This window comes from Geotrypetes seraphini, chromosome 1 (genome assembly GCF_902459505.1).
Source record: "Geotrypetes seraphini chromosome 1, aGeoSer1.1, whole genome shotgun sequence".
Taxonomy (NCBI): Eukaryota; Metazoa; Chordata; class Amphibia; order Gymnophiona; family Dermophiidae; genus Geotrypetes; species Geotrypetes seraphini.
The window spans coordinates 85,976,600-85,999,244 of NC_047084.1; the positions used below are offsets into that span (position 1 = coordinate 85,976,600).

At 42.1% G+C, this 22,645-nt stretch overlaps 1 protein-coding gene across 6 annotated transcripts in view; it reads right to left on the reverse strand.

Moving 5' to 3' along the window:
• The window catches only part of ME2 (malic enzyme 2), a 107,333-nt gene that overhangs the window by 75,279 nt on the left and 9,409 nt on the right, over positions 1-22,645 (reverse strand). For all 6 annotated transcript variants that reach the window (XM_033934358.1, XM_033934379.1, XM_033934349.1 and 3 more), the window contains exons 2-4: positions 14,125-14,239; positions 7,846-7,979; positions 3,554-3,703 (exon numbers count right to left, since the gene is read on the reverse strand). In XM_033934358.1, the coding sequence (XP_033790249.1) occupies positions 3,554-3,703; positions 7,846-7,979; positions 14,125-14,232 (392 nt within the window). In that variant the 5' untranslated portion in view covers positions 14,233-14,239. The remainder of the gene's footprint in view (positions 1-3,553; positions 3,704-7,845; positions 7,980-14,124; positions 14,240-22,645) is intronic.

The following is a 22,645-nucleotide window of genomic DNA, read 5'->3' on the forward strand; positions in this document are numbered from 1 at the left end:
TATCATCAATTTTAAAATTTATACACTACTTTTTTTTTTAGTAATAAGATGTGGCAAACAAATTAAAGCATAAATCCTACCCACAGTAATGAGATCTCTCGGAGGAAGGCATTGTTACAGAGAAACTCCCCTATAATGTAGTAACAATACAAGTAACAATTACATTGTCCTTCATTGCCTTCTGGCCCTCTAATGTCCATTCTGCCAGTCACAAGGTCAAAATGATAAAACCAGTAATGGAAGCCAGCTGGTATTCACATCAAAGCATGCTATTTTAAGAAACAAGATCATATTTTCATCAGCTCAGGCCCAAATGAGAACTTGGGAAGAAGGGTCTGATGCTGTTCACCTTGAGCCAAAGGAAGCAAAAGTCATGTGCAAAGCTAGCAGAAATCCACACACAAAAAAATTAAAATTAAAAAAGATGAAATCAAAAAGGAAAGTAAGTTATCAGATGAGACAGTCAAAGCAGATGAATCCAGAGACTTATGGGTTATGACCATCTACCACCAACAGGTGGCGATAGAAAGCACTAAACAGAACTCTTGTCATGTATGCATTTCTTATAACAAAGCAGAAGGAATTATTCATATGCTTCTCTCTCCTCACAGAAATGAGGTATAACATATGAACCTTAAATAAACAAGAATGGCCACAATCTAAACAGAGACACAAAATGAACAACAGGCAGAATTTTCATGAAAGGGAGGGTCTTTGGATTCATTTGCTGTTGCTAAAGAAAAAAACATTATCAGGTAAGACATAATTTGTCTTTCCTTGTCATCAGCAGATGAATCCAGAGACTTGTAGGATTTAGCAAAGCAGTCCTAAGGTAGGATGCAAACACTGACACGGAAAGAAAGCTTAGGGTATCATTATTGATTCTACACTTTTCTATAATGATCATCTCAACTCTCTGGTAAAAAAAATGTTTTTTTAGTCTTCACATGTTGAGGAAAGTGAGATCCTGCTTCCGCCAACAATATTTTGTTGTCCTTGTACATTCAATCATTCTTTCCAGACTGGACTATTGTAATTCCATCTATCTATGTCTAATCAAGAACAATCTTCAAAGACTTCAGTGGATACAGAACACTGCGGCTAGGTTGATCTTCGCAAAAAGCAAATTCGATCATGTTTCCCCGCTTCTGTCAAAACTTCACAGGCTTCTGGTGATTTCTAGGATTCACTTTAACTGTACCTGCCTAATTTTCAAGATCCTACATGACATTCTTCCTCCCCTAATCCCACTATCCTGGAATTCTTCGAGACTTGACACTACCAGATCCGCCCACATACTCAAATTATCTTTCCCCTCGTTAAAAGGTGTCATGTATGCAGGTAAATTAGGGAAATCCCTTTTCTTCAAATTCACTGAGCTTTGGAATAACCTCCCTGCCCCACTGCGGAACCTAGGCTCATTCCAATTATTCCAAAAGCATCTGAAAACCTGGCTTTTCTCCAAAATGTAAAGCTATCTATTTAAAATGTAAAGCTAGCTATCCTCTTCATAACCTCTAATTTCTTATTATGTCCTTCCCTCATTTATTGAATTACCTGTAAACCATGTCGAGCTCTATCTTTATGGAGATAATGTGGTATACAAACTTAAGGTTTAGTTTGGAAAGAAGCAAAACCCCAAAGGACACTTCAGCTTGAGCTGAAACATCTACTCAATAATATTTGGAAAACTTGTGCAAAGATGACCTAAGTAGCTAGAGATTTCTTCAAGAGAATAAAGTGTGGGATAGAGAATGACACTGTGGCTAGCTGCGGGGAGCAGCGGGTAACCCGCTGAAACAGGGAGAGAAAAAATAGTGGTTACCGCGGGGACAAGGCCATTCACTGCCCCATGGAGCGGTGAATGGTCTTGTCTCCGCAGTGAAGTAAGGGAACGCGCATGGATTGCGTGGTACAGCAGCCCCCTCCCACCTGATCGCCACATCACGCCATCTCTCTCCCTCCCTCACCTTATGTACCGAATTTAATTTTTCTTCTCCCAGCGGCATGCTTTCAACAAGTCATGCGAACGGCTGCTTCAGTTGAATCTTCTCCTCTGATGCAACCAGAAACAGGAAGTTGCATCAGAGGAGAAGATTCAACTGAAGCAGCTACGCGCGCACCATCGCTTTGTCTACTTTTAATTTAGCTAGCTTCTCAGTAACACAACCCTCTGAAAATTGATCAGGGTCTACCACTCCTCCATCTCTATTCGTGTTTAACTTCTATGGTCCCGTTCCCGGCGCTTCAGCTGTGAACACAGAGCAGAAATCTGTTAAGCAATTCAGCCTTTTCTTTATCAGCTTCTACATATTCCTCCCCTTCACTTTTGAGTCTCACAATGCCACTTTTGCACTTCTTCCCATCAGTGATATCTGAAAAATGTCTTGTCTCCCAGTTTTACCGTGCCTTCTATATTTTCTTCCATTTGTATCTTTGCTTTCTTGACTACTCGACCAGCCTCTCCTAACTTTTCCAGATATTTTTGCCTGTCTTCCTCTTTCTGGGATCTTTTGGAGTTTATGAAAGTTGACCTCATATTCCTTACCGTCTCAGCTACTACTTTTGAGAACCAAAGTGGCCTTCTTTTCCTCTTTCTTTTACTTACTTGCCTCACAAAAAGAAGGGAGGAAGGGAAAGAGTCTAAATAGATCAGACCCATTCATATTCAGGCCAAAAGACCACCTTTTTGAGGCTACTTTTAATTCTAAGCCCTTATTCACCAATTGGATACCATTGTTGTTTTCATTACCATAATAAATGTAATTCTCTAATCCTTAGTTATCCTATCTTGAATAGATTGTGCAGACAGACAGCAGTAACTAGACGTTGGGGAAGGATGAGTTTGCGAAGAGGATGTTTAAAGGAGAGAGTGCGAGAGGGAAAGAGCAGAGAAAAGAATGGAAGAATATGGCTAGGGAAAAAAACAACAACCAAAAACAAAGGAAAATGGGCCTTGGGAGTGAAATAAGCCCAAGAAGAAAGATAAGAGCAGGGTGCAAGTCCAGATGAAAAGAAAAAAAAAAGGAGTTACAGAACAAGGAAACTTAAAAAGCAAAGGAGAGGAAATGTAGAAAAAATAAAAAGAAGGTCCAATGCATGGAATTAAAAGAGAAAATATGAAAGAAACTGCATCAAGAAAAAATGTTTAAATATTTTATCTAATCGTCCTTCATTACTGACAAGTGAACAGATAGGAGGGCTGGGGGTTCAGAGTGAGCAGGAGAGAGAGTCAAGCCTGACTTTTGCTGAACAATCCACCAGCCCAAAGAGGGGGAAAGAAAGAACCTCTGCCTCATCATTCTGATCTCCCTACTCCTCACCCCTTCTCCCAAAACTAAACCAGCAAACTATGCCTATATCTCCATCTAGTCCTACCTGCTGAGAAATGAGGTACAGAAAGCAGGATACGCTCAATTTTCTGTGTTCTGCTTCCTAACTGGCTAGAATGATTTGGATTAGTTTGTTGCATTTTCAAAACTATTCCATCTTACATATGCACAGGGTACATCTGTCTGCTATTCATGCATACTACAAGGGTAGGGGGCCTTACTTTGGTCGTCTAAAGATGTGTCCATACTGTGTGCAGGCCAGACCCACTGTTGGTGTGTACACTATGGGCATCAATTTCTCAATATCTTCCTGCAAAATCCTGTAGAAAAGCTTCTCATTCCTTTCCTGTATTCCCATTATATATATGTACCTAAAATAAGTCACAAAAATTGCACTGTTAATAGACTGCTTCTGTGTCTTCATTCTCAAAACTGTCCATACAAAAACATGAAAAGTCATCTAAATGGGAGCACAAAGCAGTGTAGCACATTGGTTCTCAACATTGGTTATGCTACACCTGTGGTTCCTAACCCTGTCCTGGAGGACCACCAGGCCAGTCGGGTTTTCAGGATAGCCCTAATGAATATGCATGAGTGAGATTTGCATATAATGGAAGTGACAGGTATGCAAATCTCTCTCATGCATATTCATTAGGGATATCTTGAAAACCCGACTGGCCTGGTGGTTCTCCAGGACAGGGTTAGGAACCACAGGTGTAGCATAACCACAGGTGATTCTTGATAATTACTATAGGGCAGGGGTAGGGAACTCCAGTCCTCGAGAACAGTATTCCAGTTGGGTTTTCAGGATTTCCCCAATGAATGTGCATTGAAAGCAGTGCATGCAAATAGATCTAATGCATATTCATTGGGGAAATCCTGAAAACCCGACTGGAATATGGCTCTCGAGGACCGGAGTTCCCTACCCCTGCTATATGGCTTATCGTCCCAGAACAAATGATGATATTCAAAAGGTATTCCTTCAAGCATGAGGGGTGTTACCAAGAGACATTATCGCTGCTATTGAATGGCCCCCTGAGGAAGCCATAAGGCTAAACAGCGAAAACTGGGACATCCTATGTATTCTAGCACAGCAGCTGTTTAAGATAAGTGAATAGTCTCTTTATGACAATGACAGTATAGCTTATTCAAGGAAATTTTAAGCAAAAATTATGAATATTTTCACATGCATAATTTAAAACAAAGAGGTTTTATGACCAATGATCCATAAGCAAGTCACATATTTGCAATTAACAATTTTGGCTTTTGAATTTATGGCCATTCATTGCATGAAAGTGGCTACTGAGATCTTTTTCCTCCTATAGTAATTATCCAGAATATTCAAGCAAAATATTGGTGTATTTCGTGGGATGTGTGGTTTCATGTCTGAGGTTTCAGTTTTCGAGCCAACATAATTTTTCCTTATCATTTGTGTTATAACCACAGGTGAGCTTCTGCTTCCACACACTTTAGAGCCAGGTACACCTGGTCAGTGGCACAAGTGATGTCTACGTCTGTACTGCCCTGTGCTCACCCAAGTTAACATCAAGCCCTACCAAAAATCAGTTTTGGCTATACTACTAAGCACATCTCTGGTTTAAAGTTTAAAAGCTGTTCTCACTGGAGATTAGGTTCCCACAGAGATTTTTTTTTTTTTTAAATTACAGATATATCCGATGCTCCTCTCAACTTGATCCAGATAATCCTTCTGAAAGTTACCATTGACTGCCTCAGCATTATCTGGATAGTGCCAGGAAGGGTGAAGCTAAGGGAAAGTCAAGAATTACCCCATTAGCAGCTGTAAGTCTGTTAATCTGTAACTATCCAGATACAGTTGACACCAAAAAGGCCATTCTAACTTTAGCTGTTATTGCCACTCCCCATCCATCACCCATCACTTTCTCCCTCCTTCTATCGATCCTTGCAGACTCTCCTATGGATCGTTTCATAGAAACATGATGGCAGATAAATGTCTAAATGGCCCATCTAGTCTGCCCATCCTCAGTAATCATTATCACTTTCTCTCTCCGAGAGATCCCACGTGCCTATCCCAGGCCCTTTTGAATTCAGACACAGTCTCTGTCTCTACCACCTCTTCCGGGAGACTGTTCCAAGCATTTACCACCCTTTCTATAAGAAAGTATTTCCTTAGATTACTCCGGAGCCTATCACCTCTTAACTTCGGTGTCAGGTCAAAAGCGCGCCGGGACAAAGGCGCGCGCAGACAATTGAGCGCAGCGCACGCCGCTGCGCCGCTCTAAATTACTGTTTTTACAGCTCCGACGGGGGAGCGTGGGGGGGGGAACCCCCCCACTTTACTTAATAGACATCGCGCCGCGTTGTGGGGGGCGTGGGGGGGTTGTAACCCCCCACATTTTACTGAAAACTTCACTTTTTCCCTGTTTTTAGGGAAAAAGTTCAGTTTACAGTAAAATGTGGAGGGTGACAACCCCCCAAACCCCCCATAATGCCGACGCGATGTCTATTAAGTAAACTGGGGGGGGGGTTCCCCAACAAAACCCCCAGTCGGAGCCCCTAAAAACTCTAATTTAGAGTGGCGCCGCGGCGCGCGCTGCGCTCAATTGTCGGCGCGCGCTTTTGTCTTTCGCGCCGTTGTCTATGAATCCTTAACTTCAGCCTATGCTTTCTCATTGCAGAGTTTCCTTTCAAATGAAAGAGACTCGACTCATGCGCATTTACATTGCATAGGTATTTAAAAATCTCTCTAGAAAAATAATAATAACAACAACAGTATATAAATCAATCCAATCCCAAAAAATATTATTAGCCATTTCATTAAAGTGGACAAAAAGCCTCAACTTTATTTCACATGCAGACGGCAACCCAATGAGTTTTTTAGCCGTTCTTATTATGTATCATGGGCAAAAAAACTCCACTATTCCTCAAAAAATGTAATCTTTCAAAACGGGAACATATCCCACCACTGTGCACAGGGAACAGGTAAAAGAACCTAAGAAAAAATAACACTTATCTTCACAGCTGTTAACAGAACCAGGATCGCGATCCAAAGCAGTGATCTTCCTCCAATAACATATTCAGCACCGAAGTGAATCTGTTATTCCAACAAGGCTCTTGTTTCACCAACAAATGGTTGCTTCAGGGAGTTTCCTTTTTCTTAGGTTCTTTTACCTGTTCCCTGTGCACAGTGGTGGGATATGTTCCCGTTTTGAAAGATTACATTTTTTGAGGAATAGTGGAGTTTTTTTGCCCATGATACATAATAAGAACGGCTAAAAAACTCATTAGGTTTTTCTCCACTTTAATGACATGGATTTTCAGTGGGCATTGCCACCACTTGGCTAATAACATTTTTTTGGATTGGAAGATATTTGTCGACTTTCCTTCAGCCATCATTTTGGACCCAATTACTGAAAACCACTGGTTTAGACAGTTTTGGGGGAATGATATTGATTGAATGTTAACCTGTATTATTTAAATATGTACTTCACTGCAAATGTAAAGTTTTCTCGTATGTGAACCGCATAAAACTAAGGTGTTTTCAGGATAGAAATAAAGGGTTATGTTACACCAAATGAGAACAACATAGTTGCTATCCTTTTTGGAAAGACCTCTCTCTCAGGCCCAACAACATCAGGTAGCTAAAACTAATGATAGCTACTCATCGATTAACAGTAACTTAAGAGCTGTACGTGGATCCTTGGCTGATATGCATAAAGACATTAGTAACATGACTAAGGCCATGTATACACTTGCAAAGAGAATCAACAATCTAGCAAAGAGGAACTGTAACACTGAATACCAAATTAGTGTGTACAAATCAGGCTATGGGTGAGACTATACCAAAGGTTATCTGAGGCGCTTGACACACTTGGAGCACTGACTGGTGTGACTGGTTGCAGAACTATGGGAACTGATAGAATCATGCAAAGAAGCTACTAAATAGTAAATTTAAAACAAATCAGAGAAAATATTTCTTCTCAATTTTTTTTTGCCAGAGAATGTGGTAAAAGCAGTTAGCTTAGCAGGGTTTAAAAAGGTTTGGATAAATTTCCTACAAGAATAGTTTAAAAGCCATTTTTAAGATGGACTTGGGAAAATCCACTGCATATTTCTAAGATAAGCAGCATAAACTCTGTTTTACTCTCTTGGGATCTACCAGGTACTTGAGACCTGGATTGGGCACTGTTGAAAAACAGGATACTGGTTTGATGGAACTTGTCTCACTTTATGTTCAAATGTGCAAAGGCAAACTTTCTTAGAGACAAATTGAGCAGGAAGACATATCCTATGTTACTGATGACTGTAACAAAGGAATTTGAACAGGAAGGTATATATCAGTGTATTACAGACTGTGTGCCCCAAGATGCCACCAGCGGCTAACTGCTTACAGGACATGCCTCTTGTGGCAAGAGGCATATCTTGTAGTCAGTCAGTGCCTGCACCTCTCCTCCTTCTCCTCGCCTCTCCTTTTGCATGTTCTTGGGATCTTATTACATACGTGCTATAGGAGAAAGAAATTTAATCAACTTACTTTTGCAGTGGATCATTCATTTCCTTTATATTGTTATGGAAACGTAAGGCTTGGATGTCTTGGGTCTCTATTTTAGGTGGAAAAAGCCCTTGAAGTCCAAGTATCTGACGCTCCTCCAATGTGAATGCCATTCCCTAAAATAATAAAATACATTTAAACCCACAGACATCATTCAAGATAGATAATAAGAAGATGTCACAACAGTTTATTCAACTTTCTATTCACAGGTCCAAAAGTCAGCAACCTAAGTTTAGAATCAAATGGGCAAATTTAGAATCAAGTGGGATCTGTTGCTACCACTACACCTCTACTTAGAAATACTATTTCTGCCAGGTTTATGCATTTTTTAATCTATCAAAAGGGAAGCAATCGCCTCAACAAGCTCACAATTTATCTAATATATCTGGGGCAATGGGGGATCAGGCGACCTGTCCAGGGTCACAAGGAACAGTGTGGGTTTGAACCCACGATCATAATCTCTACATGGTGTTGAAGTCATCTAAATGAGGTGGCTGGTATTGGTGTAGGCTTATTGCTAATTTATTCAGGATGCTATATTCCAAATTTTATTGAAATGGGTCAAGTTTTGGGTTTTGTTTTGTTTTTTGGGGGGGAGGGTTAAAATCTTTTGTAGTAATGTTCTGAACCAGGGCAAGGTCCACACACAGGCAAGGTCAGCACACTAATCTGAGGCCCTGTGTAAGGATCTAAGGCCCTGTGAAAGAAGATTCCCTTCTCATTCCCTTTCCCCTCCTGCCACGTAGACATTCTAAACAATGCTAGCACCTTGTAACAGAATGCTGAGGCATTCCCAGACCCCTGTCACATATTAGCCCTTATCTTATTTAAGCTGTCCTTATTTGGAAAGGACATCAGCTGACAGGCCTTGAGGATGTGCAAAGACTCAGGTTCTGTCCACGTGATAATCAGGCCCTTGTCTAAGTGCCGAGTTGGAGGATGATCATGAGGTAAAAACATGTACCTTTCTTTGTATCCACACTGTAAAGGTATAATAATAATAATAATAACAACAACTTTATTTTTGTATACCGCAATACCACAAGCAGTTCAGAGCGGTTTACAGAAGAAGAGACTGTACACAGACAGTGAAGTTACAAAGAAAAATTTCCTAATTACATTGGTAAGCCAGGAGTAGCTAGGTCTATCCGGAAGTGTTTCAGAGAAGTTGCAAGGCAGGAAGGAGTCGGAGGAATTTGTCAAAGAGATAGGTTTTAATTGATTTCCTGAAGGATTGGTAGGAAGGTGAGTTGGAAATGAGGGTGGTTAGATATTTATTCCATTTGCCTGCTTGAAATGACAGTGTTCTGTCAAGGAATCTCCTGTAGATACAGCCTTTCAGGGATGGGAAGGCAAACAAATAGGCATTACGTGTGCAAGTGGTGCCTGGAAGGTCAAAATGATGCGATAGGTAGATTGGGGATATACCGGTTATGGTTTTAACATAACATAGTAGATGACAGCAGATAAAGACCCGAATGGTCCATCCAGTCTGACCAACCTGATTCAATTTAAATTTTTAAATTTTTTTTTCTTAGCTATTTCTGGGCAAGAACCCAAAGCTCTACCCAGTACTGTGCTTGGATTCCAACTGCCGAATCTCCATTAAAACCTACTCCAGCCCATCTACACCCTCCCAGCCACTGAAGCCCTCCCCAGCCCATCCCCCACCAAACGGCCATACACAGACCATGCAAGTCTGCCCAGTACTGGCCTTAGTTCAATATTTAATATTATTTTCTGATTCTAAATCTTCTGTGTTCATCCCACGCTTCTTTGAACTCAGTCACAGTTTTACTCTCCACCACCTCTCTCGGGAGCACATTCCAGGCATCCACCACCCTCTCCATAAAGTAGAATTTCCTAACATTGCCATTGAATCTACCACCCCTCAACCTCAAATTATGTCCTCTGGTTTTACCAGTTTCCTTTCTCTGGAAAAGATTTTATTCTACGTTAATACCCTTCAAGTATTTGAAGCAGAGGTAGGCAAACTTGAATATGACCCTTGCATCCATCGGCAGCCAGTATAGTTTTGTGTAGTTTTCTGTAGTACGGCCTTACATGATCGGATTTTTTGAGACCATAGATGAGGCGGACGGCTGTATTCTGAATGATTCTCAGTCGTTTGGTGACTTTCTTGAAGGAACCCAAGTATATGATATTGCAATAATCTAAGGTGCTTAAGATTAGGGACTGAACCAGCAAACGAAAGGAGAGGAAGTCAAAATGGTGTTTGATGGAGCAAAGTTTCCAGAGGGTGCCAAAGCATTTTTTAACTTGAGCATTAATATGATCTTCAAATGACAGGCATCGGTCTAGGATGACTCCAAGGATTTTGATGGTAGGGTTGATTGGGTAGGTTAACCCATTTAATTTCAAGGAGGTGTTTGTTAATTTGTGGTTGGGACTTGCTAGGAAAAGCTTGTTTTTTTCTGGGTTCAGTTTTAGTTTGAATTTAGTGGTCCATTGTTCTACCCTAGAGAGGATAGATGAGGTGAATTGTTCTGTCTCTTGAGTCAGTGAGGTTATGGGAATGATAATTGTAATACCATCCGCATATATGTATGATTTCAATGTTAAATCAGATAACATATGTCCCGGTGGTGCCATGTAGACATTGAATAGAGAAGGGGAGAGAGGGAACCCTATGGAACTCTGCAGGGGTTACACCAGGAATGGGAAAAGGCTCCTTCGCTGTGGACCTGGTAAGTATGGTTTTTTAAGAAGCCTGTAAACCAGGTTAGGTATGAACTTTGTATCCTCCAATCATTAGATATGTAAATCGAGGGAGTTACTTTGATGTAATTAGCATAAGAAACTCAATAAAAGGGACTCTGAGCTAGCCCCTGGCAGCGCCTCCATCTCAACTCTAAGACTGCATGTGTGTGTTTCTTTATTGATTTTCAAACTTTGATAGTGTAATACAAATGGTAAATCAGAAATACTGCACAAAACACACTATTAACTATACAGTTATTACATTAATCAATTTCTCCCACCCTCATCTTAATTCTTTAAATTAATAATACATATGGAGTGATTACAATATTATAATTAAATAATTTAACTCTTCAAAAATATATTTCCCTCCCCCCACTCACCCACCCTCCCTGGATGTGTAAGGAGATCAATGAAAAAGAAAGAATCATGTCCCTTACTGTAATCCATGTCTGGCACGAGTTAGTTCGAATTCTGTATATTGAAATTGGTCAAGTTTTGTCAGAGTAATGCAGAAAAAAAGCTTTGTATAGTTAGTTGGGGTTTTTTAAAATATATTTTTATTCATTTTAAACTTTCAACAAATGATTTATAATACAATCATATACACTCTATTATCACTTTTTAATCACACATATATTGAATCACAATATAATTCTTCCCGTCCTCCCTCCCTCCAATATAGTTAGTTTTTTGTTATTTTTTTTAGGGGGGGTTGGGCAGGGGGGAAGGAGTGTAAAATGCACTATATATTTAATTTTTTTGTGTTTTGCATTTGTGTGTGCATTTGTGTTTTGATCCGACTGAAAAACACCTTTAGAATTCAATGAAAACCTGAATCAAAGGGTAATAGTTGCCAAAGCTAACTGGCATATATTTTTTCCAATCTCTTTAGACAGGTTAGATGCCATATTCCAGTTATGTGCTTTTCTGATCACCTTTGAACTCTAAATTTCATCCATATTTAGTCAAGATGAGGAAACCAAAATGATATATCCTACCATCTAGAAGTATTTAACCAAACCTTAAGCAGTGGTAGGCTTCCCATTGTTTTTTTCTACTACAAATTAGAATTGTCCTTAATGTTAGGTGCCAAATACACAATTAGGCTATGCATACCACTGGTGCCAATTATTGGCATTTGCACACATAAGTGCTAGGCACTAATCTATAAACAGGTGCCAAAACCACTTAAGGAGAAATTCTTTTTTTTTTTTTTAATATTTTATTATTTTATTAAATTACAACAGTGTAATACATTTGGTTAAAAGTATCAAGTTCTTACAGAAAATACACCATTTCATATAAATAGTATATAGAAATATAACTATATCCCCCCTACTAACAATAAGTGATAATACTAAACAACTTTATTACTATAATAACAATATTTAATTTCCATTTTTCCAGTATCTTTCCCTCCCTCCCCTTCTCCCGCCCCGGATGTGTAATGAAAAAACTCAGAAGGCAAAATATTCTCACTGTGAATCAACAAATAAAGCCAATGGGCTCCATATTTTTTTAAATAAAGCACTAAATCCTAAACATTCCGCATTCATTCTTTCATATTGATACGTAGTACATACAGTTGTCCACCAAAATGTATAATTAATCTATCATGGCTTTTCCAATTCTTTGTGATCAATTGAACCACAATTCCAGTCAAAATCAAGAGAAGACGGCTTTTAAATTTATCAAGGAGAGGTTTAACTTATAACATAGTGCCACAAATTATTACACCATTAGCAATGGCAAAAACTGGCAAGATTGAAGCGCCTACCATAGGCGGTTTTAGGGAGCCAAACACCAAAGTAGGCGTGGCGAACGCTGGAAGTGGTGTTAGGTAGCCTAAAGAGCCTACGTCGGCACGATTAGGCGCGATTCACTCAAAGATAGGTGCCAGAAATGTAGGCCCTGAAAACCCTGGCCTACATTTTTGGCGCCTATCTTCCCCATAAGCGCGATTCCGAAACTGGCGCCGATGTGCGATTGACACATGATCAGCGGTTGCAGATATCAGCGCTGGTTACAGAATCCAGGCATTAGTGCATAATTCCAAGGGGGGGGAGACTTGGAGCATCATGTACACACGAGCAGAGCATACAGCAGACAACCATGGGCATGTCACCAAGCGACACACGCAACTCACTGTTAAATACTATTATTTGTAAGTATTACATGGTATGTTTAGGTACATGAACTTATACCAGCCATTGAACTGCTATAAGTGAGCGCGCCTAAGTTTTGGTGTGCCAATGCACCTTTACGCTAGCATACTTTAGTGCACCTTGAAACCATTACAGAATTGGAATCAAGCACACTCCACTGTAGCCACGAAATAGGAGGTTACCAAGTTATAGAATTACCCCCATTATTCTTTTCAGGCACTAAAATCTCTTCAGTGCCCTCACTCCTGCTCTATATCATTACAATTCTCCCTCCGTATTCACTGTGATAGGGGATTAACAGAACCGCAAATATAGAAAAAACGCGAATAACTTTTTCATATGTTATTCTCTGTTTTCTATTAAAAAAACCATCGTGAATATGGTGAAACCGCGAATAACATGGTGGGAGACCTGGTCTGTTCCTGAAGGAGAGGCAGAACACGGTGAAGAAAGTGCTGGGAATCAGCGATTTCTCTATGCAAGCTGATATAATTCGGGGGGAGGAGCCAGCAAGCTAAACCCCCGCAATTGCTGAAACTGCGAATAAGGAAGGAAAAGTGTATTAACAATGACTCTAATTTCATTTCCAGTTAGCTATCCATCTCAACAGTGTCTCTTCTACACAGATACATTCCTATAAGCTAGTGTCTCGCAAACTTCACAAGCTGCAGCGCACCAAACTGGCAGCCGCGGCTCAAGGGCACCTGGAAGTGCACGGACATCACGCAACGATGTCCACGCATGCGCGAAGGCCCTCGAGACGGGGCTCTGAGCCGCCAGTGGGAGGTGCTGAAAAAAAAGAGGTGCCGGCAGCAGCTGACTGCCTACAGGATGTGCCTCTCACCGCGAGAGGCATGTCCTGTAGGCAGTCAGCTGGCGCTGGCACCTCTCCGCCTCCCCGGCGTCTCACGGCACACCTGAAATCTTGTGAGCCACACAGTTTGCAATACACTGCTATAAGCAATAGTATAAATCAGTGGTCTCAAACCCTTTTCTGGACCACATTTTGGGATTTGTAGGTACTTGGAGGGCCTCAGAAAAAAATAGTTAATGTTTTATTAAAGAAATGACAATTTTGCATGAGGTAAAACTCTTTATAGTTTATAAATCTTTACTTTTGGCTAAGTCTTAATAATAATATTGTTCTTTATATGTAAAGATACATATGATCAAGAAACTGTTTTATTGTTCTTTATATGTAAAGATACATATGATCAAGAAACTGTTTTATTGTACTTTTGTGATTTTGAAAAACATACCAAAGGCCTCAAAATAGTGCCTGGCGGGCCACATGTGGCCCCCGGGCCGTGAGTTTGAGACCACTGGTATAAATCCTCCTTCCTCCTCCCCTGCAATTTCGACACTTACTTACCTTATTTGTTCTGGGGTTCAACATTAAGGGTTTGCCCCTCTCTTTGATGTGCACATGACGACATGCTAGCGTGCAGGGACGTGCAATGACTCTCAGCCTCGACAACATTTCTGCTCTGTAATCCAGTAAAGTAAAAATAGTCAAAGATTAAATCATCTGCCTAGAAAGCTGCTTAAAGAATGTGTCAATCACTTTAACGGTTGCTGCAATTATCCGTTTCAGGGGAGACTCAAAATTGTCTACCCACAATTCAAGTACTTGAACATCCTGCATGTGAAGGAAGAATTGATGAATGGCAATATTTTTTTCATGGGGCATATTTGTCAGAAAAAAAAGTAGCTCAAACACAGATAGCCTTTTCAAATCTTTGTACATACTTTGCTCAACAAAATTTTACTTGCAGAAAAAGTAGATGCAAGTTATGGTTTGTATTCTGTACCTCTAGCAAGTTTCAAACTAAAAGTATAGGCATACTGTCTCCTGAAAACTAGTGCACCTCCTATGGTAAAAGGTATATCAGGGCTAGGGTTACCAGAAGTCCAGATTTACCTGAACATGTCCTCTTTTAAGAGGGCATTTCTGGGCGTCCAGACGGCTTTTCAAAACCCGGCACTTTGTCTGGAGGTGCCAAAATCTCTTGGTGCATTTACCGCTCACATTTTCTTACATTGCCCAGTAATTAAAACTATCCTTCCCCTCGCTAAAAGGTATTTCCCACACAGGAAAGCTAGGGACCTCCCTCCACTTCAAAATCACTGAGCTCTGGAACAACCTTACCTCCCCTCTTCGGAACTTGAGCTCTCTCCAAGTTTTCCGCAAACATCTGAAAACCTGGCTTTTCTCAAAAAATGTAAGTCTCCCTCCAACTTAGGAATCAAGGAAACTCTTATATCTTGGCATCCCAAGTCCTCTAAATTTTCTTCGCACTTCTACCTCTAACCCTCTGTTGTAGTTCCTTCCTATTTCTCCTACTGTAAACCGCGCCGAGCTTTACGAACGTGGAGATGATGCGGTATACAAACCTAAGGATTAGATTAGATTAGATTAATGCAGCAGTATCTTGGGTTGCCTGTGTCATAAGATAGGAAACTTTACTGCACTACACTAAAGTGTGCATCTGAGCTTAGCAAGGAGCAGTTATTTGCTTTCCAATGAGCAGCTGACCAGAAGAGCCATTGCATAACCATTCGCACAGGCCCAAAACCAAGCACAGAGTTGCAGACCACAGCTCTTATCACCGCTTGTTTTGTCAATGAACCCAAAACTGCAAACGTCACAAACTCTTATCCTAGTTTATTCGCTGATTATTCAATAGAGTGTGACATGCACGTAAGAAATCAATATCCAGGCTTCCAGATAATATTTATCCAACAGCATAGTTAACTAGTCTTTGGTGAGAAGACCCCTGCAAGATAAATAATTTTATCAGTCAAGATTCTCACTATTGGATCATTTTCAAGCTCTAAACTGACTAGCACTGACAAAGGCCAACTGGCTTGTTCAACTACTCATGACTTATTTGTCTTTGATCCCATAGTTGCATTACACAGAGCTATTGAACTGTTTTTATGCCATGAGGTTTCTTCACCCAGACTTAGGCCCAGATTCTCAAAACTTTACACTGTTTTCCAGCTGTTTAGCCTGTACGCAGTTTAGCGACGGATTATCAAAAGGGATTATCTCCTTCTTTAGCAAGGACTCTAGCAGTCTCCGACACTGACATGCAAATGAGCTCTTCAACATTGAAATGAGCCCTCCGGTGGATTCTTAAAAAATGCCGAGCCATTTTTAAAAAGCAGCGTCAGCTTTTGGCGGCTAAAAAAAGCAACTGGTCCAGAAGTACCGGTCAGTGTCAAGACTGCTAGAAATCCCTGTGTTGTAATGCAGTAGGAGAGATGCCCATTCTCTCCGTTGCATCACAACACCATTTCCCGGCATCAGTGGTGGTAGCACCCCCCCCCCCCCCCCCCGCAGCAGGAGAGATGCCCTCACTCTCCCACTGCACTAAAATCCCCACCGAAACTGACCACCCCACCCACACCCCCGCATGCCCACACTCTCCTGCTGCACTAAAACTCCCACTGCAACTGACCAACCTCCCCCCCCCTGCAGCGGGAGAGATGCCCACTCTCCCCCACTGGCAAGTAACCCCCACCCGCCATCTCTGCTGACCCCACGACAGTGGGAGAGATGCCCACTTTCCCCTGCTGGCAAGTAACCCCCCCCCCCCGGCCATCTGCACTGCCCCCTCTGCGCCTTACCTCAAAGTTGAAGAGCAGGAGGGACACGGACCCACTCCTCCCAGCTGCCTGCGGCGTCTAATTGGGAATTCCTGGTGCATCTTGGGATGCACCAGGAAGAGGCTTGAGGCTCTGATTAGCCCAGGTTGTATAAAGCCCCTCCAATGGGAGGGGATTTAAACAACTTGGGCCAATCAGAGCCTCAAGCCCCTCCCCAGATGCATTGGGAAGGGGCCTAAGGCTCTGATTGACCCTGATGCCTAAAGCCCCTCCTATGGGGCATCTGCACATGCAAATTAGGAAATCTTCACTGCTGTCCACCGACCTCACTTGCATGCATCATATTTTAAGAATGTCTCGGGTTTTTTGATTCATTATCTAAATGGCTGCGATAGCAGACCGTCGCTTTTTAACACAGGTTTTTGAAAATCCTGCTTAGGGTGGAGGCAGGGTTTTAAGGCTTTTTCCTCCCCATTAACAATAGTGTATATGGCATATGTGCATTAGAATCTTCACATTTGCATTTATATCTACAAGTTTTATAGGGCATCTATGATTATTATAAAGTAGATTTATTATTGAATTGTTCAACTACTCTACATATTGATGAATTGGCATGATAGGTAGAGTTTTCCAAAACTGAATAAAAGGAGATCAGGGACAGCTGTTGCTGAATTCTTTCAAGGCTGTATAATATCATTATTGATTACCTTTTGAAAAAATTCATCCAAGGAGGTATATACAATACAGAAATTCTGGTTTCAATTTGCAAGCCAGGAATCATTCCCCACATTTGCAAGGATAAGAATGCTAGATACAGTATTCACAGCCCTTTGGTTGGGGAAGGAATCCCAGTTGTTGCACAACAGTGACACCTAAAGGCTAGATGGGAAGATTAGGTACTTACATCAATAATCTTCTTTCTAGTAGACAGGCACTAGAGAATGACACGGGGACCGTTTACCACGGTAAACCATGGGTCACCACAGTAATGGTGACATTTGCAACTGGTTTACTGCAGGAATGGGGACAAGACCTTTCGCCGCCCTGCAAGAATGGGGACAAGACCTTTCTCCTCCCCGTGGAAGCAGTGAAAAGTCTTGCTCCTGTGGTTAAAAAATTGCGCCTGTGTCAGACTCGGCATCTCCTCCCCAGCTCATCTTGGGCCTATTTTACCTTCAGGAGCCAGTTATGCCTCAATAAAGACAGAAGGAACCCCAAACCAAAGCCTGAAACCAATGTGATTTGAAGAATAAAATTACCAGACAACAAAAGGTAGAAAAAACAATTATTTTATATTTTGTGATTAGAATATTTCAGATTTGAACTATGTATCCTGCTAGAGCTGGTATTAGACATAACTGGGAACCGCAAAGCCCAGGCTGTGCTTCTTTAGCTTCCAGCTGGCTTAGGGCTCTCTCTCTGACCAGGGGGTAGTTGCCCTAGTTGCTCTCCCCTAACATTATTCCTGTCATGTGTGACTGTGGTATTCTATTAACTTGATTTTTCTATGTAGCATTCTATAGTAATTTGGTTTGTTCAGTGTTCACAATAGTGGAGGGGATATTTGTGAAAGGGAGGGGAGACAGGGGTTTTGTTGATCCTTGCCCGGTATTATTTGTGTTTATAAAATGATAAAATAAGTTCAGTATAAAATCATAACTATTTGAGGCTTGTGCGGATGGGATCTGACAGTTTGCAGGGCGGGCAAGGGGATTGAGCTTGCGGGATGGGGAACTGAGTTTGCAGGGATGGGGCAGGAATGGTGATAATTTTTTTCCCCGTGTCATTTTTTTTTCCCCCGTGTCATTCTCTAACAGGCATTTCATTCCTGAACCTTCAGGTAGTCAATCTATTCCCATGAGAAATTGTGTAGACAGCCTCATTATAATTTTTTTTGCTCCACCTTCCATCTCTCTGGGCCGTGCTCCAATTCCTCAGTTCATATCTAAGCAGATGGTCAGCCCTAGAGATGAAACATAAGAGGGATACTCCCTGAGAGCCATGTCTGTTCTGCTCATATCACAAAAATATAAAACAATTGAACCTGAAAAACATGAACCCATTATAACACATAACCAGGTAAAAACAAATGAGTCACCTACCTGAATGCAACCTGCACAAACCATTTTGGAGTAAAAGGAATACTCCCTGGATTCATTGCAATAGGAATGGCATTCCCCATCCATGTCCTTATTGGATAAAGAGGAGACATAAGATATCCAGTCATCCCGGCACCACCCAGAACTATGTTTTCTTTAATTTCTAGCCTTTCTTGCAGGAATGCTAGCAGTAAGGAGATTGGTGTTGTGACCAGGTCCAAACTCTTCTGTGCACACTGCACACCACACCTGGAAACACTTCCAGGCCTTTGTGTAGGCAGCTAAGGTTGACTGTTTCTTGGATATTAAAAGGGTGGCAAAGCCTTTGTGTGTTAAGGCTGCGTGGTCAAGAGTCATGCCCAAGACCAAAGCAGTCCTGATCCTCCAGGGCAATCGGGCCCTGTGTAAGCAACCTCAGAAGAAGTCTGAAGCCTTGGTCCTTCTGCATACCATGGATGTCTTGGCCAGTCTGGTATGACTAGAACTACCAGCCCTGGGTGTGACATTATTCACTTTAGGACCCTGCCTATCATGGGCCACGGAGGGAACACATATAGGAGTTCTGCTGTTGGCCACAGCTGCACCAGGGAATCCAAGCCTTCGCTTCCTATGAATGTCAGAGCTTTTAGCACTGCGGTCTGTGATTTAAAAAAAACAAAAACTAAAACAGCTAAAAAAAAAAAGGGGGGGGGGGAAGGCAATTGTTTTTTTCTGGGGGATATTTTGTATTTTCTTTATTGTATAATATTGTGTAGGTTCTACCAGATTTTGAAGTATATGTTTGGAATATTGCATAAAAAGTGGATAGCTGCAACAAACTTGTTTTTCAATTTTAGTGCAAATGTATATTGTATAATGGTAAATAAAAAAAAACCAAACCAAACATTAAAGAAAAATCCAGCCTGTGGTCCTGGGTATCTTTCAATATGACTCTGCCTTCACTGGCGAGAGAAGTACACTTGGTAACCTGCACCACCAGGGAATCCACCTTTGGTGGAGTAAAAAGAGATTAGGTTCTAACCCTGATAATATCTTTTCCAGTAGATAGGGATGGTATGCTGAACCAAGGGCTAGATTCACTAAGCCCATTGATCAAGTCCTGACCACTTAGCGACCCCTTTGCGACCCGATTTTCCTCCTACCAGATTCATTAACCTCTGTCCCGATCATCCTCCGATCCGATCATGCAAATGAGGGGGAACGGCATTCAAATGTAGGCAGGCAGCGATTCACTAAACAAATCTGGAACACCGACTGGGCTGGATGATCAACAAAAGAAGTATATGCTCGGGACCAGTCACTCACTGCTTTCCAACTGCATCTCCTGCTCTCTCTGCCTGGATTCTCCTGCTCTCCTGCCCCGACTCTCCTCTCACCCCCCTGCTCTCTGCTCCGACTCACCGCCCTGCATCTCCTCCTCCTGCCGCCCTGCTCTCACCCCGAATCTCCTCCTCTCGCCACCCCGACTCTCCTGCCCTTCCCCGCACTGCGAGCCCATGGTTTTAACCCACGGGTTTAAAGCAGGTTAAAACCACGGGCTCGAAGTAAAAAAAGTTTTTAAAAAAGGTCGCTGCTCTGTAAGCATGTGCAGACCATCTACAGATGGTCCACACATGCGTCGGGATCGTTATTCAGCGTTCCCTGCAGTCAGTTGGGGGCGTGATTCTAATCATCCTCATTTGCATGAGGACACGTCATGAATCAGCCCCCCCCACCCCCCGGATCCAGATCAGATCCGGATCGAAAGGTCCGTTTAGTGAATCTAGCCCCAAGAGTCTTGCTCCTGTGAGTCTTTTGCAGGTGATAGTGATCACTGCTGTCAGTACCTCCACCTTCTCCCTGCTCTCTGCTGCCTCCAGTCAGTTAGTTTCAAAGCCGGAGACAGCCCTACAAGAGAGAACAACAAGACTTTGATCTGTTCATAATTGTAAACATAGTTGGGGAGACTCTCCAACAAGACTTTGATCTGCTCATAATTATCACACAGCTCATAACCACATCATGGAGAGAAAAGGAAGAAACAAAAAACTTTATTAGCAAAAAGTCATAATAAACTGTAGAAACCCCAAAAAACTATAATACAGCTTATATACAATGTCTTTCAATTTACAACAGCTGGCAGAAAAGTCAGAGAAGCAGCCTTCAAGTAGAAGTACGTCCAGTCAGGCGCATCAACAATGATGGGCCGGGGGGGTCAGAATACCATCTCTATCTACTTGAAAATATATGATCAAGGTAAGAACCTAATCTCTTTTTCCAGTGCAATAGGGATGGCATGCTGAACCAAGGGGTGGGAGAAATGAGCCTGCCCTCAAAACTGAGGCTCCAAAGGAGGAGTTCTCCTGAGCTGCTTTGTTCACCCTATAAAACTTGGTTAAAGTATGAAGGGATGACCAAATTGCCGCCCAGCAAATCTCATCCAGAGGAATGGTCCTGGCTTCAACCCAGAAAGAGGCAATCCCTCTCGTCGAATGCGCTCGAAGTGCAAAAGGAGGCTGCCTGCTGCAGGCAATGTAGCAGGACGAAATAGCTAACCTGATCCATCTTGAAATGGTAGCCTTGGAAGCCAGCCTTCCCTTCTTAGCCAGATTCGTTAACACAAAGGTGGTCCAAGATGTTATTTACCATAGGGCTCATAGGAATAAAATTGGTTTTGTGGCAGATAACATATGCTAATCCATAATAATAAAACCCTTAGTGCATATGTGCACTTCAAACTCCGTGCCACGCATGCGCAGTAGGCTGATCTGTCTGAGGAGGAGGCAGGGTAACGCTAAGTACAACCATCCACCAAACAGAAACACCTGCGCGCTCAGTGTGTGCACTGAAGAGGAGGAAAAGTTTTCTGCTGCTTTGTCACCGAACGGGTCTGACAGAGCCATTGCGCGGCAGGGTGAGGCGAGACAGAGCCGAGAAAAGGGGGGGAGGGAGTTGAACGCAAGCTGTTGGGGAGGAGGATGGACGTTCAGCACAGCTAGAGCAGTTTGTGAGCTCCCGGCCCTTCAGTCACAGCTGTCTTCTATGAGCTGTCTGTCTGCCCCGAGCAGCCACTTCTTCCCCGGGGCTCTTAGTCTCTCGCCTTCTCCCACTGTCTCCTCAGCTAAGAAGGCTCAGTAAGCATTAAAGTGCCCAGATGGAGGGCTAAAAGCGCTCCAGTCACTGGTACTAATTTTAGTAGTCTGTCAGGGATTAGGTGGGAAGAAGCCGCCTCAGCCACCAGTCGCTTTTTGTTGTCCCCTTTGAGGTTGAGCTTCCATTTACTATGAGCAGGAGTGAGAAGGCTCCAGAGTCAGAAAGAGGCTCTTTACCAGGAGCAGAGAATAACAAGGGCAGGTCTGAAACACTAACACCAGACTGAGAAAGAGAGAGCAAAGGAATACAGGAGAGGGGACCGGGAAAAGGCAGCAAGGCAGGTACTGGAAGAGAAAGGGAAAGCGAGGCAGAAAATGGGTGAGAACAGGAGAGCAAACCAGTGAGAGGGGGGCAAAAGGGAGGAAGAGTGGGAGAAACCCCGGCCAAAACCAAAAATAAAAACAACCGCTGCCACAGAGGGGGGAAAGGGACACTTCCATTTGTGGCAGGGAAGGGTGGGGCTTCTGGGTGATGGATAGGCGCCAGGGACATCAAGTTTCAAGTTTATTAAAAGTTTGTTGTACACGCAATATCAAATACTTCAATGTGTACGACAATAAAAAAATTGGGAGACAAAATAAAACAATTTGTACAAGTAAACATACAATGTATATACACACAAGTAATTAGCGATATATAAGGAAAGAGGGGTGAACTACAACCTTTAAAGAAAAAACATCAGAAGGGTAATAAAGAATGTTTTACAAATATGGCTAAGCCAAAAAAGAGGATGGGGGAGGTTGTGACCTATACATAAGGTCTGGTTAAAATTATGTATTTGAGCCTGGGATTTATGATAAATAAATTATCCTATCTATGACTCAAATGCGTCTTTGCACAGGTAGCATTTTAATGTGCTTTTAAATTTTTCTAATGAGGTTTCTCCACATAAATAGATTGGTAAATTGTTCCAAAGCTGAGGTGCTATGACTGAAAAAATCGTAGCTCTTCTGGTACCTATTATTTTTAAAGAAGGGATAGTCAGCAAATGCTGTTCCGTTGATCTTAGAGTCCTGGCTGGAAGCTGAAAGGGAAAAGATGGGAGAA